Below are 18,371 nucleotides of genomic sequence, written 5' to 3' on the forward strand. Positions count from 1 at the left end.
TGTGAGTGGTGTCTTTCGTCTTTATGTTGTTTTCGGGCATTGTCAATTAATTAACAAGCGGAATGGAGCTTGCTCCGAGTTCCGAGGTGGTGGGTTCATCCTATCTGAACAGTGTGTGTAATTGTGCGATAGAAGATATTTTGAAGCGATCTTTTGGTTCGTTCTTTTGCAGAAAAAAGCAAAATTGTGGCGAAAGGGAGGCCAAAGCCTATTTTGAACGATTTAAAAACCAAGTCTTCTGCTGGATATGACCGACATTTCAATGTTTCATGGTATAACGACTATCCCTGGTTATGTGGATGTGTGCAGTTGCCGAAACTCTTTTGTTGGCCATGTACTCTATTTTCGGGTGAAAAAAGGTGTGGAATTCAGGTGTGGATAACATGGACCTTGACCATGACACACACAAAAATTCAAATTCAAATGAAAAACTTCACTTTATGACAGCATCATAGAACTTTTTTGATTTGATTTGATTGATTTTACTTCGCTTGTGCCACTTTTGGCTAATTTGCGAAGATGGGGATGAGTGATGATATGATGAAATTTGATGAATAGACATCACAAACGCCCATGCCCAAGCAAGGATTCGAACCTTGGACCACAGCATCATATAACTATTTTCAAAGAAGAGTCGTCGGATTGATCTGCTCTATAAGTAGCCTTCGTTGTTTCTGTAAGTATCAAATTACGTATTATTGTGTCAACAACCAATGTTTACGATTTCACTTCAGTCCTTATGTCAACATTTTTATTTCCCGATTAATAACTTTACCAAAATCTAGTACTGAATTGCAGACGTGCCAGATTATATGAACTACTTGGAAGACATTGGGGGTGGGGGGAATGAGGTGGGGAGGCGCCCAAGTCTTACGGCTCCTTCCTTAAATGTCCTACTGATAACCGGTAACACTTTTAAAAATCCCACGCCACGCCACTGGTTCACATATGTGGGTCACTACAGAGCAATGTGTGTAGCAACAGATAGGTGCACAAATGGACATGCCCTTGAAAGGAACTGACGCCTAGTATGGTGTGTGGTTTCCTTGAACAGCGAAAACTGCAGCACACCTGTGTGGCATGGGCTCGATGAGGTGGGGGATTTGTCGCCACTCTTCATTTAGGGCAAACTTTTGCTCTGGAAGGTGTGAGGGAGGTGGCAGCCTAGCTGCAATGTGTTTGCCAAGTGCATCCCAGACATGCTCAATAGGATTTAAGTCCAGTGAGCATGCAGGCCACTCCATATGCTCGATTCCCTCATCATCTAGCATGTTGTCCACCAACAGAGCTCTGTGCGGATGGGCATTATCGTCCGTGAAAAGGAACCAATCACCAATTGCACCTGCGTATGGAATGACATGAGGTCTAAGGATCTCGTCCCTGTAACTAAGGGCTCTCAAACTGCCATTTCGGATGATGTGGAGATCCGTCCTTCCACCATTACTGATTCCAGCCCACACCATCCATACTGGGATGTTTCCTGCCAGTAGCGTACGCAGGATTTCATCAAGGGGGGTTATTTCGAAAACTTTCTACAAATTCACATTACCATTGTTTTATTATACTTTAATTAATTAATAATACAATTAATTAATTAGTTTAATTACTACTAATAATACTACTAATGCAGCTGCTGTTACTACGTATATATATATCACTACTATTATTAAGTAGTAGAGATCTTCATAAATATATTTATGAAAGCAATAGAACAAAATTACATTTTTTTTGTTTCTTTGTTACGAAATAATTGTCTAGTCAACTGTTATTTATATATGATAGGTGAGACATTCTAAGTGTGAAGAAAATCCATAAAAACAAGCAAATATATTAAATTTATTGAAATAATCAAAATATGAAAGTCATTCAAGGGTCCGCGGTGGTCTAGTCTGACAACCTCGTGGGAGATCCGGGTTCGATTCCAGGAATTGGTTGGAATTTATCCAGCCTTGTCTCCGCACCCAGACTCATATCAATGGGTACCTGAGAGCAACCCTGGGGAATAAAGGCTGCCGGAGCATGGTGCTGATCACATCCCTGCAAAATGGCAGAGATTGAGAATGTGTGGGCCCCAGCACACCACTACATGTGCCTTCATGGCACAGTGCTATATGCATGGGGAAATTTACAATACCTTTACCTATGGAACACACCCAGGATGATGATGAGGCACGAGAATACATGTTGCCAAATTCCACTGAGTCTATGTTTTCGTTCAAAAGTAAGTTTATAGACATTCCAACACATTTATCACTTCTAGGTGTTTCACAAACCACTTCTTCAACATTATTTAATGATGTGGATGTAGACTCAGCATCACTTGAGAGTTCACAAGGGGATGCAAAATCAGTACCGGGAAGAACGTTTGCAATAACGTCGGCACACTGCGACGAAGCAAGGAATTTTCACAATTCTCACAAAAGAATTGCAAAATTGAAATTTGTGGCCGCTTAGATTGTGTTTGTAATGTTGTTTTTCTCCATGCTGCATTGGAATAATAATTCAAATTATTATCATTATTATTACTGTCGCAGATCTTTGACTGGGATAAATTAGCCATTTTTAATTTTTTCTACAACATTTTCCATAATATTTCAAAAGCTCAAGGGGGGGTTTAAACCCATAACCCCCCCCCTTGCGTATGCCACTGTTTCCTGCACAAATACAGGGTTGTGGTGTGTTCCATGTTCCCTCCAGATTAAAACACATCAATTGTCACTTTGAAGACTAAACCATGATTCATCTGAGAACCGCACCCGCCTCCATTCCGCGTGCCCCCATTTTTGATGCCCTTCAGCCCAGTTTCTATGGACCCTTCGGTGTCGTGCGGTTAATGGCACACACTCCATGGGCCTACATGCATAGAGGCCACAGGCAGACAACACAAATGCCTGAGTCACGTGTCTTCATACACCAATTTTGCTGTTTCATGTCAAGGAACACTTTAACACCCATCTTCGTTCTTCATGTCATTGATGACACAAACTTGGGGATATTTTCCATGATCCCATAATTGTTTTGAGCACTGTATATCACCAAATATTGTGACGATATATTACCAACACGATATAAATCACCATATATCATGACGATATATAAAGGTAAAGTGTTCCCCTGTGCATAGCACCATGCCATGAAGGCGTATAGGGGGTGTGGGGGTAATGCCCCACACTTTCTTGATCCGGTCGTGAGTGGGGGTGATGTGATCAGCATCACGCCCCTGACCGCATTTACCCCCCAGGGTTTCCCCCAGGTACCCATGTTATTCGACGCTGGGTGGGCGCCGGGGCCGCTTCCACCGTTAGAAAAGTTCCCGGATTTGAACCGGCCGGGGATCGAACCCAGGACCTTGAGCATGGTAGTCAGACGCGTTACCGACTGAGCCACCATGACGATATATTGCCGACACAATATAATTGTGATGATATACTGTGTAGTTGATATCGCCTGAATGATATGTTTTCAATATCACGATATATCGTCTGGATGATATATCACCCAACACTAATTCTTACCATAATCACAGCTAAATCTAAGTGAATTTCTAGATATGGACTAGGATGGATCATCTTACCTTTCCGAACACAACATGATGCCCGTCCAGCCATGAGGTAGCAACTGTTGTGATGAAGAACTGGGATCCATTTGTATCCTTGCCTGAAAGAAACGTAAAAGGATTTAAGGCTCCTGACTTCTAATCAAGAAAGTGCTGGTTCAATTATTGGTTGGGTAGATAAACATATTTCCCTGTTTTCTTTTTCACCAACTGAAAGACATATTTTCTTTCTGCAAAACATAATGCTAAAAATGTAGGACATTTAAGACTCTTCAGATTCTCTCCAGATCGATTTGGACCCAATTCATATAAAATACATTAAAATTGGGGTACTGAGATGAAACCTCTAAAAACCATTGCTCGTATTCGACCATTAGTGTTTCTGCCTTTGAGAGGGCAGTTAGGGACAAGTCAATCAAAGGTACAGGTAATTCCCAAGTGGGCAGAGCAGGATGAGTGGAGAAACGCCAGGCAGATCACTATCAACACCAAGTGCTGAAAGGATCTCTTCTGCACGGACATCAAATGGTCTTGTCTTGTAGCACAAGGATGTAGCCATGCAAGACACTGTGGTATGATGGATGCAAAGACATCAAGTATACATGGAGGTAGTAGTTAAGTATAAAGATAAGTGGTGGGAGATCAGAAGAAGATTGAGTCTATACTTCTATGCAAAGCCAGTCAGACAGATGAAGATGATAATAACTGTAAACATGATGATTTATGTGTCTATGTACAATACCTCAATGGAATATCTTAATATTCTACTCACAAAATAAGGAAAGAAGGGAGTATAATCGATACACATGAAAAATGATGAGTTGTATAAAAACAATGTGCAATTTATAAATGCACAGTATTTCCCAATTTTACTTTAACTATAAAAGGGAGCTTATCTTTTTACTCTCTAATATGCACATGTATTACAATTACACAGCCATTCTTTAATTGCATTACTTACCTGCATTTGCCATGCTCAGGTATCCTGGAGCCTTGTGTTTTATGTTGAAGTTTTCATCGGCAAATCTTGAACCATAAATGCTGATAGAGCCTGTGCCATCACCTTTCACAACATCACCACCTGAAATGTACAGAATGGATAAAAAATCAGGCAAAATTTGTCATACAATATGGATAGACTAGGCAAGGCCCATTCTCTGATGTGTGAATATATCTCATAAAATAAATTCACTGATTAATTCACAAGTATCAACACAATAAGCAACATATGTATGTTCATTGATATTTACAAAATTTGAAGGAAAAGGAAGAATCAGTGACCAGGGCCGGACTTGACCCACCAGGACACTGTGCAAAAGCCTGGTACACCCTCCCAAAAACACATATTCTGCGACCCTTTCTCCTACTGCTCCCAATCAGCCACAGATAAAGGAGTGGTGAATAAACCTTTTATTTTCTGTTCCCTCATGGCAGTAGCGGCTTCTGCCTATTCGCACATTTGCACGTGCACACCCAAATAAATCTGTAATGCAATTAATTTGTATTATACTTTTTCACTGGACACTATCTCCATCAAAACATCAAACGTTCTGAAGCCCAATTGCCCTGTCGGCTTCGCATTACCAGTACACAAGTTGCCCTGTGCTCGTTTGCCACTGTTTGCAGCATGCAAGAAAAGAAAAGGGACTCGCTCTTCTAGATCGCGGTATTATGGGCTCCACGCACACTGCTAGCATTGTGTTCATGATACAGCAGTGTTGCAATCCCATTCCTTTGAGATTGTGTAGCAGAGTAGAGGCAACCCACACATCGTTGTAAATCGAGGGATTTTTTTGGAAAAGGGAAATTCTATGATATCCTCGCCCTCACTGTTCCGAGCATGACAGGCCAAGAAAGAAGGGAGGACTGAAGGGGTGGGGTGGGGAGCAACTGAAAGCGAAACGCATGCTTTAAACAATATCTTGCATTGTCTTTGCTTAATGCAGCTTGGTCAAAATAAACTGCCCTTGTGGCACTGCAGTTGAATTATCAACCCACGCAGGGGAACCGTGGATCAGTCAGCTGTGCCTGCTCGTGCATTGCAAATTATTGCACTGTCAAAAGCTCGTTCCTATTTCAGTGGAAAGTGTTTGCTTTCATAATGAAAGGAAAAACTGTACATAGCGAAAGCAGAGACGTAATATTTAACGTTGTTGAATTTTTGGAAGGAAGTTAGCCACAAAGCATGCAGAGACTGCAGTAATAATACGGATACAGCGGTAGGGAAAGGAAAAGTTTGAAGTACGAAGAGGGCAGTGTGGAATGAACTGAGTAAGTTCTGTTATTTTCTTTAATATTTATTATTCTCTTGATTTTGCTTGCTTTTGTCGGTCATTAGAAGTAACAACTGCTAGATAGATTACAACTGATTTTCTGCATGTGGTCGTTGGATCTGCTACCTTGTTTGCAGGAGTGGCTCAGGATAAAATTTTCACCTGGGCGAGATGGAATTTTGGTGCGGAATTTTGGTGCCCCCTACTTTCCACCTTCCTCCAATATAAATCATAACCATATTATACATTTATGGTTTTAATGCGAAAAGTAATAGCCATATTTTAAAAATACTTTACTACTGTTTAAGAACACGTTTATTGTAGGTATGTGTTTAATACCTACATAATGACATCAAAACAACAACATCTCTTAGCTTAAATTGCTTCATGATTTTGCAATATACTTATTAAGTTATTCAGCAGTAACTTCAGTAAATTCTTGTCAACAATAAATCCAACTCTTTTTAAAACAAATGCTTTTCTGTGCCAACAATAATGACAATTAAGAGGATAACAGTTCACGCAGACTTTGCCTTCGGTGCCCTAGGTTTGCCGTATCGAGTAAGTTGGGTGTCTCAATGAATAAGGAAAGACATCTGGTACCGTTCATCAAAAGGAAGGGAGAAGTGGAGTGGACCAAAACCAGCAGGAAAAGAGAAATGTAATGATTCGTGTGTTACGGGTTGTAATCTGCTTCTCCTCCAGACGCCTCTGGCACATACCCAAGGGAGGGTGTCGATATCCATATCTTTTATAGATACTCTGGACAACTGGGGACCTTAACCTCTGCTGGTTACGCTATCTTTCCTTGTCCCAACACCTTGCTTCTCTGAAGAACCTTTGATGAGGTGTCCTCCACCGTCACCGTCCGGTGGTCCTATAGGGCTTCCTGTCACGGCAGCTACTGGGGGCTATGTTGCTGATGCAGTACATGGTACCTCCCTCGCTGCCGCAACAATTTTGGTTTTTATTTTGTCTTCTCCGCATAGAGGGAACATAGTCTGGATCATATACACCTTCATCGTCCGAAATGGTAGTGACTTCCTGGACGTCCTAAGAAGGAAGGTAGTTTCGGTTGATAAATACGAGTACACATACTTTTTTAGTCCTTTGTTTCTCTCTCACCATGCCTTGCAGTTCCATTAAGTTCTTCTGGATGGTCTTAGCATTTGTTCCTATCATGTGAAGCAGTGTCTTGGATCTCTGATCTTGTAAGAAGTCACACTCTATTTTCAGAATTTTCGCGGCATACTGGCACTTATAGTTCTCACATTTGCATGACGAAGTGTAAAGAACCTCCTCTCTCTAGCCGTTTAAAATGACTCCACTTTCTTCTGTAACTGTTTCATATTCTGGAGCCCCAATTCTCGCCCAAAAATGGACATCGACTTCTGATTTGATTTTAAAGTCTGGTTTATGCACAGCTATGGCATGCAGTTTAACTTGGGTGCGAACCACTATGTGCCTCCGAAGAAAATGCATGACAAACAGAGAATCTTGGGGAAGTTAAACTACGAGAATTGGAGCTCCATCGTCACAGCAGGTGTTGGGACAAGGAAAGATAGCGTAACCAGCAGAAGTTAAGGTCCCCAGTTGTCCAGAGTATCTCCAAAAATAGGAGTAAAGATTGGATATGGATATTGACTCCCTCCGTCCATGCCACTTGCCCTATGGGTGTGTGCCAGAGGCATTGGGAGAAGAAGCAGCGTGATGACTGTAGATTGCAGCCCGTAACACATGAATCATTACATTTCTCTTTTCCTGCTGCTTTTGGTCCACTCCACTTCTCCCTTCCTTTTGATGAACGGTACCAGATGTCTTTCCTTATTCATTGAGACACACAACTTACTCGATACGGCAAACCTAGGGTAGCGAAGGCAAAGTCTGCGTGAACCGTTATCCTCTTAATCGTCATTATTGTTGGTATTTACAGTTTGTGCCAACAGAAGATGTTGTCTGAGCGCAAATATGTTTTAGTGGTGATCTACCCTGATTAGAAGAGAAAAATTAAGACCCCTTTCATTTCGAAATTTTATCCTTTGTTCATAACACTATGCCCTAATGAACAATCTCTATTTCAGATAACATTAGCCACAATTACAGGTTTTGTAGTTGTGTGTTTCTGTACACACACACACTTCTTACTTGCCTCTAATTTTGCGTCATCATTCTCAATTTACCGAGTACAGTACGGTGTTGCGATGATGTAAATGCTCCTTAAGGACAAAGCATGTGGCAACACGGCAATGTGAGTTCTCATTGAGGCTCGTACCAGCGAACAGTCTCAACGGTGCATGCTACGTTGAAAAATCAAGCTCATTATATTGAAAACCTCATATTTCTAACAACTTTCCCCTCTTTCCATTTTTCGCCATCTGCACTAATAGCACAGTTGTCCTATGGTGTCAAGACTTTTGAAACACCCTGTACATATACAGATTGTCAAGAATTGAACTATTATTATTTCATGGGCTTAGTCTGACACTATTTTCGATGCTACTGTTGAGTTCTGGCACATCCAAAACATGATCAAATAGCTGAAAGGATTATTTTTAGACTTTTCGTGGCCATATTTCTTATTATCATAATACAGTTATAAACTGCAAATTGTGTGAAAATAAGATGTCATGAATGATAAATAACTTCGATAAACTAACAGGTTTCAGGTTTAGAATCTTCGTCATGACCGCCATTTTGAAGACGCTATTACAGACAAACGAGGGTTTAAAAACTTGGGGTCTGGGGCATTTTAGGTTCGAGAATTAATGTAGTATCCACCCCCCAAAGGGCACGTTCTCCGCCGGAAGTGAAATATTCTTCCATTTTTTCTTGTTTTCCAACCACACTACAAACAGGCGACATGATTTCGCTACGTGAGTGCATCTCCTTCACACGACAGAAGGTACCTGGAACAGTCCATCAAACAAGGCTTACCTCAGTGATGCCAAAGAAAGGGAAAATGATGGGTGAGAAAATTTCCAAAATTTAACAAGGGGTGTCATTGGTTTACCTTTTCAGTGACCCTTTCAGGCCAGAAATAAGTGAGGATCAAGTATAGTGCTGTCACACATAACATAAAATCCGCTTTATATGGGGAATTATTGTTCATATGGATTATTTATTATTGTAATATGTTTCACTACTTGAATTAATGTTAACAACAGCACAAGCACTTCCAATAAGTAGTGTGATATGTACTTGAAAAATTTTCAGGGGAGGGGAGAGAAGTAACTGGATGAGGTATTGTATAAATTATTAAAAATGTGTACATATAGCTATAGGCTATAGCATCCTCCAAATGAGAGAAAGGAATCCACTATACAAATACCACCATCCTCTAAGTCAAGAAAAATCCTTTTTTGCTTTTTCATGAATTTAAAAACTTGCTGAAATTTTTCCAACATCCACACATGGTGCTATGCTCATGTACTCAATTTAGTGCTTACAGACACAGCACAGTGTCTGAATGTTAGCTTCAAAGAAACTCAAGTGTTAAACTTTCAGCAATAGGGACCACAAGATGGACAAACAGAAGTGATGACACAATAAAAAATAATTGTTTATCTGCATTACTGGACTGAACATAACAAAAATCAAGAGGGAATTAAAAAAAACCTGTTTTGTGAGCTTCTTACAACGTGTTTTCTCATTGCCCACTTGAATGAATTCAACACAAAAGTGTGAAATGATGCCACAACACTTCTGAACAAGTTTTGAGACAATCATTGTCGTGATGATGTGTCTGATATTCAGGCCCGTAGCCAGAATTAATCTCCAGGGGGGGGCTCACAGGTTATCAGGGGGGCTTTGTAAATCAAGTCCATTTTTCAAAAGTTTAACAGTGTTAAATGAAGGTAAATTTTTCTATATCATTTAAAATATCACTTGAACTGTTAATTGGCTGCTACTGAAATCATCCCTTACTACACACTCCATACTACATTTGATGATATCAATAATAGTGCCTACTGTACACTTCACTCCCCGGCCAAAACAATAAAACTCCCCTTCGTTCCCAAAACTTGGGAGCTGTTAACCTTTAATGCAGATGCGGAGGGAATTTGCATAATGACATCAAAGTCACAGATTTCTGTATAAATGGGAGATCGCAACAGGGGCAACGAAGGTACAGATAAAGAAGCTCCCCTGTGAAGAAACTTTCTGAAGTCTAGAGAAGAGAATATCCTAAATACTTGCCGCTACTTAAGACTTCTTCTTATAAATAAGATGAACAAATGTAATAGCTGCTGTTCATGCTCCCTGAATTTATCCTTCAGCAAAGTTGTGAGCAAAATAATATCTGCTGTCTACATTTTCACTTTTCACTGTAAACAAATTACACAAAATAGTTTCACCTAATGTCAAGGGGGCTGACAGTAGTTCCATGGGGAGCTCAGCCCCCCTGGCCCCTGCCTGGCTATGAGCCTGCTGATATTTCAAATTACAACTCTCCTGTAAGGTTATCTACTAACGAGGAACTTGGATTTTGTTCAAGTTTGGTGATAGGTTTCCACTGCAACAACAGTTTTGAAGGCTTCAGGGAATATATTCTGAAAAATGTACCAGGCTGTAAACAAGGTTGTTCCTATCATGTCTATAAACAATAAGGGGGTAAAGTGCAAGAATTTGAGGGTTTATATCTATTGAATTTTAATTTCCTAAAAGAGACAAGACTTTAAAATTATATATATCAGGAGATGGAAATGTTGGATCAACAGAAGTTAACAAATTTCGTGTAGCTGTATGCATTATGGAATGAAGCTGTTAAAAAGAAGCATGGAATATTAATTTTCTACTCGCAAAAAGTGGAATTTGGATTTGGAATGCTTCTATCCAAGATGATTTAAAAAAAAATGTCAGGAACAGCTTACCTCCTCAAATTTTGAACAAGATTTGTGATTTTTTATTTTTTTTACTTTTAATTTTAAACTTTGGTGGAACAACCTGATAATTGTTCTTTTGTTATCTTTAATTGCTTATGTGTACTTTTAACACATAAAAAATGTGTATATCAATCCAGGTTTTACTGTAATGTTAGGCCATTAAAATCAATGATATTTTGGGGCACCCTGTTGAGGAAAATTACCACCGCCCTCTTGGTAGTTCCAATCCAGCCCTGTCAGTGACTTCACCTTGATAGCATCCCTGCTGGCATGATATTTTTTTCCATAGTGTATTATCGCTATTAGAAGCTTATCCATCTACACAAATACACGTCATGAAAAACAGGAGGCTGTTCCATAGGGTTGTACACACACAAGACAAAAAAATATAGTTTTCTGACAACTCATAGCATCAAAACGAGGTCTCAAATAGCAAAACATTACTAAGAAATATTGTTTGCCTTGTTGTCCTCTACAAACTGGGAAAGTTGTTAGTGTTTTACAGACACACCTTGCATATTTATGGGGAAGAACAAACAGTAAAAGTTGCAGTAAAATACATTTTGATCAACAGAACCTATTAAATTATATATTATTCTTATTTTCTTATGATCAATTAAAACTGTGTATTGTGGAAGGGAAATTAAATGTTCAAAGTACATTGGTGTTAAGTGCTAACTTTACAGTGCCACCAACTTTCATCTCCCTTTGTTATATTGTTATGTCCTCAGTCACTTACCCTGAATCATAAATTTGTTTATTATTCTGTGAAACTTTGATCCTTCATATTTCTTTCCATTATATCCTTCATCTGCAAAAGTAATAAAATTCTTCACAGTTTTGGGAACATCATCACCAAAGAGACCAATCACAATTCGGCCAAGATTCTTTCCGCCTTGACTGATGTCAAAATACACCATGTCAGTCACAGTCAAAGCCTGCAAATAAAGATTATTAATTAGATTTTATTCATTCAATATAGATAGGTCAGGCATGTACATATGGAATAAACCATTTTTATTTCTAACAATGTATATCAACATCAAAATTCTCAAAACAAATAATTCGGGGAAGATAAATGCATCCCATTAACATCATGTGACATTTTAAGTTCATGATATAACATGCTTATATATTAGATGTTACAGTTATTGCATATCACATTGTTATGCACAGCAATGGCACCCATTTTACTTTAACATCAGTCGCTAATATGAACTTCTGACAAACATTTGTGTATTTTGTGCATTGCTATTTACAGTTGCAACACCCCTGTCGAGAGAGGGGGGAGGGGCTAGAGTAGAAAATGAGACAATAGGAAACAAGGTAGTAGAACAGAGAGAAAGAAAAGACAAGAATAAATATATTCTAAGGTATAGGAAGAAGAGTGAATATCAGAATAAAGAAAAACAAAGAAGAAATTGAAAAAGTATACAGACATAAGAAAGATATTATTAAGTTACCATTTTTCCACATTCACTGGGTAAGGAGGGGAGGAGTCTATAGATCGACCACAAGGGAAAAAAAACACCTTGGAAAAAAGTCCCTGTGCAGCTTTCCCTTCAGCTCGGGCCATAAGGAAGCATGGTCCAATCTCCCCCTCCCCTCCTCGTGGGAGAATGGTGCACAGGAGTCGCGGGTCTGCGCAGGTTGTTTTGCTTGTGGTTCCACTATAGCAGTGAAACAAGGAGGTTAATCTCGCCTCACTTTAGTACAATTTCACATAGTTGACACCCAAACATTCCACACCTTACCCCCATCAGACCCCAGTCATTTGGTTGTATTGAATTCTTGGACAATTACCACCTTTTATTTGTCTGGCATGGCTGTACTCATCAAGTGTTCAACTTCCTCCTACATACAGTTGTGTGGAATTACCCAAGTCTTCTACCAACTGAGGGAACAGACACCAGCGACTTCAACTTCATGCTAGCAAATTAGACTAAGAAAATCATGCTACAAAATCAAAGTAATGACCCATCACCCAGGGTGGATGAACTCCTTGGCAACTAAAAGCAAGTTATCACCTCTCCCAATTTATGTTTGAAGAAGTATACAGACATAAGAAAAATATTAATAAGTTACCATTTTTCCACATTCACTGGGTAAGGAGGGGAGGAGTCTATAGATCGACCACCATCGCTGCCTTCGTGACAACTAAAATTAATTGATCATAACCAATAAGTGTAAAACTATTACTGTCGCCTGTTTCTCAATCAACATAAGACGAAATGGAAATTGTTCCCTTGACGTTTAAAATTAGTAATCAGTCCCTAAAACTAACAATAGATCTTTAATGAACCTGGCAAACGGAAGAAGAAGAAGAAAAAAAGTATCATCTATCTCGAATATTGAAGGCCATTGATCAGCCACTGCTTCCTCCAGGCACCCAATTACAGATATTTTGGAAGAAAAATTGCTCAAACTTTGAACAAGAGATAAAACTCTCTTAAGAAAGCATATCTCCAAAGATGAACCACAAAAATAATTAATTCTCCTCATTAGGATGTGGGTAATAACGTATTCAATGACCATCCTAACTCCTCTGGATGACTTTGTGTGACCTTTTGTTAACAACATTGTGCAGAAGATCTTGCTCGCTTACTGCTTGGTATTGTCCATTCAGCCAGGCAGACGTTCAATTTCTTAATTATCATCTCTCATTTGCCCTGCACAGAATATAGAGTAGTGCTGGAACAATTGAGACCAGCCCATCTCTTGCATAACGCAGACTGAAGTCAAAGTGCACTTGAATTAATTGATAATGGGGAGCAGGGTGATATTGAAAGGGGAATGAGAGGAAATTCCTCCCCACTGCTTACTAATGTAAGGTACTTGGGAGGGACTATATATATATATATATATATATATATATATATATATATATATATATATATATACAATTACATAATATCCCAATAATTCTCCCCCCCCCCATTGTAAATTTTTTAAATGCCATCGTGGTAAGGTGGAAAAGCATATGCTTGCATATGGATTAGCTCAATCGATTTTAGGAGACTTCCACAAAAAATCTACATTCTGCCCCAGAAATCTTTGGCATGAACAAACTAAAACAAAGCTCTGTGCAAGTAGCGACTCAAGAGGGTTTGACCACTGAATGCATGAGAGGGGAAGTGGGTGCATGGAAGGGAAATTGCAGTTGCAGCTACCAGCCTTGCTCCACAGATTCCTGGGACAGAGTGTAAATGGTGTGGATCTTATAAGTTCTTATCACAACCTCCAGGGTTTCATGATGATGAACAGTATTGCCTCGTCTTGCAAATGACAAATCGTGTCACACACTCGATATCACATCGAGTTACAAATAAATGGCTGTCACATTGCCATTCTCCTCTCAGTATCTAAACGCAGGTCTCTATCTCGATTCTGTCTTGAAGGAAGTCTCCAAAACAACTCACTGAGATTCAAAAAGCGTGTCCGAATCTGCAGCTGCTGCATCCTAGAGCGCCGTTCAACCTACGGAATTCCCCCACCGTTCGAGTTTGAATTTGTCGCATGGGGGGAAGTTGGAAGGGTTCAAGAGGCAAGAAGTGTACGCTTCAACTTGCTGTAGCACCACGGTAGGCAGCCATATTGCAATTTCCACATTTGGAGGCAACGCTTAAGGAATAAATGAAATGCTCGAAGTGAGGGAGGATGTGGGGGACAGTATCCTCCAGTTAGCAAAAAAATTGCAAAGCATCCCCTCTCCCCAGTGGTCTCATTGTCACTCGGTCTCGACAAGTCAGAAAGGGTCTCCACTTGTTTTCCCTCAGCTTTTAAATAATTTCCTCAGTCTCTTCTAGAAATTCTGTAACGGTGCTACAGAGGAGGAGATCAGCCCCTTCAAGACGAAACCGAGAACGAGGCAGACCTATGTAAAATTGAGACTCATTGTGCAATTTTGCATATATTCAGCATAAAATCCAGTTTTTCGAAGGTTCAAAGGGTCGAAATGAGGCGTCGAACAAGAAAGTTATTAAAAAAAATGGTTTGCTTTAATAACCTCTACACTCTATGAAAATATGTGGGGTGGCACATTGTATAAGCCGTATGTAATAACTTAAGGATTTCGAGACTTCGAGACGAAACCGAGACACCTCTGTGGCGGAGTGATAACAATGTCTATGTGATAACACAGCGCACTACGATACCTCGGCTTGGGCATAAGTGTTTTTTTGTGATTGTCCCTTCATCAATTTCATCACATCATCCTCACATTCGCGATTAGCCAAAAGTGGCATAAAAGCGAGGTAAAATAAACCAACCAACAAGTCCCGTCTCGTCTCGATACCATCCCGAAAATTCGGGACGAAAGTGTGACTTGTCTTGCCTGTGGAATTAGGCTATAGGGAATTCCCACAGCATAGTCTAAAATTATTATCAACATAAATAGAAAAAATAATTCATAAAATAATGAAAAGTTTGTTAGTTCCAATCGATGAAAAGTGGCGTTCCTGAATATGCATGTAAATACTGCCAACAAAAAACTGATTTATTAAAATCATAATCTTCGTGTAAACTTTACGAAAATAAATGAACTTGACTTGGCAACTCTTTCAGAGAGTGGGGGACGGCGGAACTCTTGACCCTTCTCTAAATAAATACGTAGGCCCTACTTGTTCCTGGAATGCATTTTACATGTAATAGTTCCGTACAAAGCCTCGGACAGAGAGTGATTATGAAGTTAATGACTCATTGAATGTGATAACAGGTAGGAAAACACTCTTATGTTGAGATTTATACTCTTGTGTTTGTAAATGGCCGTGAATACTTGCAAAAGAAGTGCCAAGAACCTGTCATTCCAACCTCACAATAACTTTTGATGACTGTTGGATAATGCAACTAAAGTGTACGTGAGGTATAAAGAGCAGCATTTTGCACATCCAGCAATGTCAATTATGTTCCCTGCATGGAACATTATTGACATTGTTATCGAAGAAATTATTCATTAATTTAATGTAGCGTTTTTGTTCGCTTGGTGAGTGCGAAACAAACGTTTTTGTTACATACATTTCTCAGTATGCTCTGATACTTTTGAGAGCTACATAAAGAAAAACAAAACACGAAAACTTATGGTTTTTTTTTTGTTTTGTTTTTTCCAACGAAGCATTTCTCGGAATAAAGGTAGGCCTACTTCGTCCTAATTTGCTTTTCAGAAATTCGTAGTACATTATGCCCCCCCCCCCCTCCCGCTTCCTGGCTTTTCACAAATTTGCAGTCGTGCATTAGCTTTGTAAGGCGATTTTCAACTCTTTCTAGTACTCCAGATATATATGGCAAAAAAAGGTCCAAAATCTCCAAATTCCTGCATCTCTGCATTGACAGGTCTACGTTGTACACAGGAAATCGAAGAAAACGCCCTCCCTTACGGTTATGCAACCCGGAATTTTATATCATCTAGTTTCGCCAGGAAGAGCAGCTCGCGAGAAGCGTCGTGTTTCCAACTCTTGAATCTAGCCACAGATTCACGCGACCGGGTGGAGATCTTGCTTTCCTCTTGATTTGTTTTCAACGGACAACAAGTTTATTTTGAGAATGTCTCTTGTAATAATATCAAGTGTTATTAATAGAGACCGGATGTTTAGGCACTAAAAACATATAAAATAGGCAGGCAAATAAGCACTTATAATTTTCAAAATAGGCAGAAAAATAGGCATTAAAATATAAATAGGCAATAAAAAAGGCAATTAAATTTAACTCAAATAATGAAGATAGACATACAAAAATATATAGGTGTTGAGTTGAGTTGGTGCTTTAAGTCCACTTTATGCACAGTAAGGCTAATCGGGACTGGACCTACAGTTTAAAGTGGGATCCGAACCACTTGTGCCTCCACCGGGTATCGAACCCGGGACCCCTTGATTACAAGGCGGCGACGCTACCACTGCACCATCGGGGAGGCCCATATAGGTGTTGAAAAAATATAGAAACATACCTGTACATTCTTTATAGTTGCTTAAAATAAACCAGGAGCTCATCATTAGAGAGAAACAGCAGTGCAATATTGTATTTAATAAATCACTGCAAACAGGAGTCACGTCAGCCCAAAATTTTCCATTGTATAATGGCTACACACAATAGTCTGACAAAAAAAATAGTTGGCTACTTCCAACCAGTACGCAAATTATTTAAATATACACTTTATCACTGCACACAGGGTTATTTCAGTTAAAAAATTTACACTATATATTCCACACAGCAGTTCGAACTAAAAATCTGTTTAAATGCATTTCAAGTTTGTACTGTACGGTTTGGCAGTCTCTGAATAAGAAGCACTAATTGCGGTTGCATATCACAACAAGCTATTTCTTCAGGTGATCAACCGACAAGTTATGTCTGCGATCGGACAACACATTTTTTAGAATTGAAAAAGATCTTTGAACCTCCACAGATGTTACCGGAGCATACTTAAAGCACGCGAGAACATGTGGATCTAACTCAGTTTGTATATTTTCACCTTTCAGAACTTGTTGAATTGCCCTTAACTTGTGCAAGTCCTTATTAGCTGCAATAACTCGCTAACTGTTATTTTTAAATTTCTTGGAAGCATCGGAAACTAATCCTGGGAACAGGAAATTGTATGCACCGAGTTCAGTCATGTCCCACTTTTAAAGAAAATGCCTAAAATAGGCAATATCTGGCATTAATGAAATAATATAGGCAATATAGTATGAAATAGGCAAAATAGGCAAAATTAAATTTCCTTTAAATGAAGCTAATCCCTGCCCCCTGGCCTTCGCAACATTCGTTTTCATCATATCTCGAACAGGAAAGAATAGGCATTTTGCCTAACATCCGGTCTCTAGTTATTAACCTTTCTGCTTGAATTTTTTATTATTCTTTTACCACTTCCGAACGAATATGTGAATAAGGAGGTATCACGGATTTCGTTATAGCTCGGATACTTGACACCTCCCATGAGAGAGTCCTGCAGACGAAAAGATAGCATTATGACTAATTCTGTTATCTATTTCAGAAAAAAAAGCCCCTTCTTATAGCCTAAAGTCGCCTTGTAATGAAGCGGTCCTGGATACAATTCCCACTGGTGGTCCACCATTCTAGATCATAAGTTCCGTTTCCATTAATGTATCTGTGCATAAATTGAAATCAAGAATTTTCTTAAAAAATTACGAGTGCTCGGAACACGTAAAATGACGTGGAAGTTGTGATTGGTTTTTACATCACTCGCGCTAATGCGGACCCCCGAACTCCATTTCTGCAGTTATTCTTTTCGAGATTTTTTCTCGTTGGTCCTGCCACCATAGGTAAGTCCAAAGAGAGGATTCTGACCCCCCCATAACCACCCCCTCCCCGTTCAGTGTGCTTATGCATGTCACGCTTGTCTTTTCCCACTGTATCCTATTTGCACCCATTACACCCATTTTTTTCATTTTGCAAAAACGCTTTCGGCATTTTTTCTTCAGAGTTATTCTTTTTGTTTTTAAATTTTTGGTGACATCTGTTTCGGAAAAAGTTCCACGAAGTTTGTTCTAAGTGTAAATGCATCTGGACATACAGTGTAGAGTGGGTTTCGAACAAAATATGAGCTTCCGTCGCGAATCGAACCAGCGCTCCATTGATCATGTTTTCTTTCCACTTTTATTAAAATTTGCTTCCTTCAGCCTACTTCCGATTGTCGTATATTTTAATTCGTAT

General features: G+C 39.4%; 1 protein-coding gene across 1 annotated transcript in view; it reads right to left on the reverse strand.

Annotated features, from left to right (window-relative positions):
• The window catches only part of LOC145997354 (peptidyl-prolyl cis-trans isomerase 6-like), a 40,055-nt gene that overhangs the window by 3,279 nt on the left and 18,405 nt on the right, over window positions 1–18,371 (reverse strand). Inside the window, exons 2-4 of the mRNA XM_083134314.1 lie at window positions 11,452–11,650; window positions 4,518–4,637; window positions 3,575–3,657 (exon numbers count right to left, since the gene is read on the reverse strand). Coding sequence (XP_082990440.1) covers window positions 3,575–3,657; window positions 4,518–4,637; window positions 11,452–11,650 — 402 coding nt within the window. The remainder of the gene's footprint in view (window positions 1–3,574; window positions 3,658–4,517; window positions 4,638–11,451; window positions 11,651–18,371) is intronic.

Source organism: Lepisma saccharinum, chromosome 13 (assembly GCF_977018435.1).
Source record: "Lepisma saccharinum chromosome 13, izLepSacc3.1, whole genome shotgun sequence".
Lineage (NCBI taxonomy): Eukaryota > Metazoa > Arthropoda > Insecta > Zygentoma > Lepismatidae > Lepisma > Lepisma saccharinum.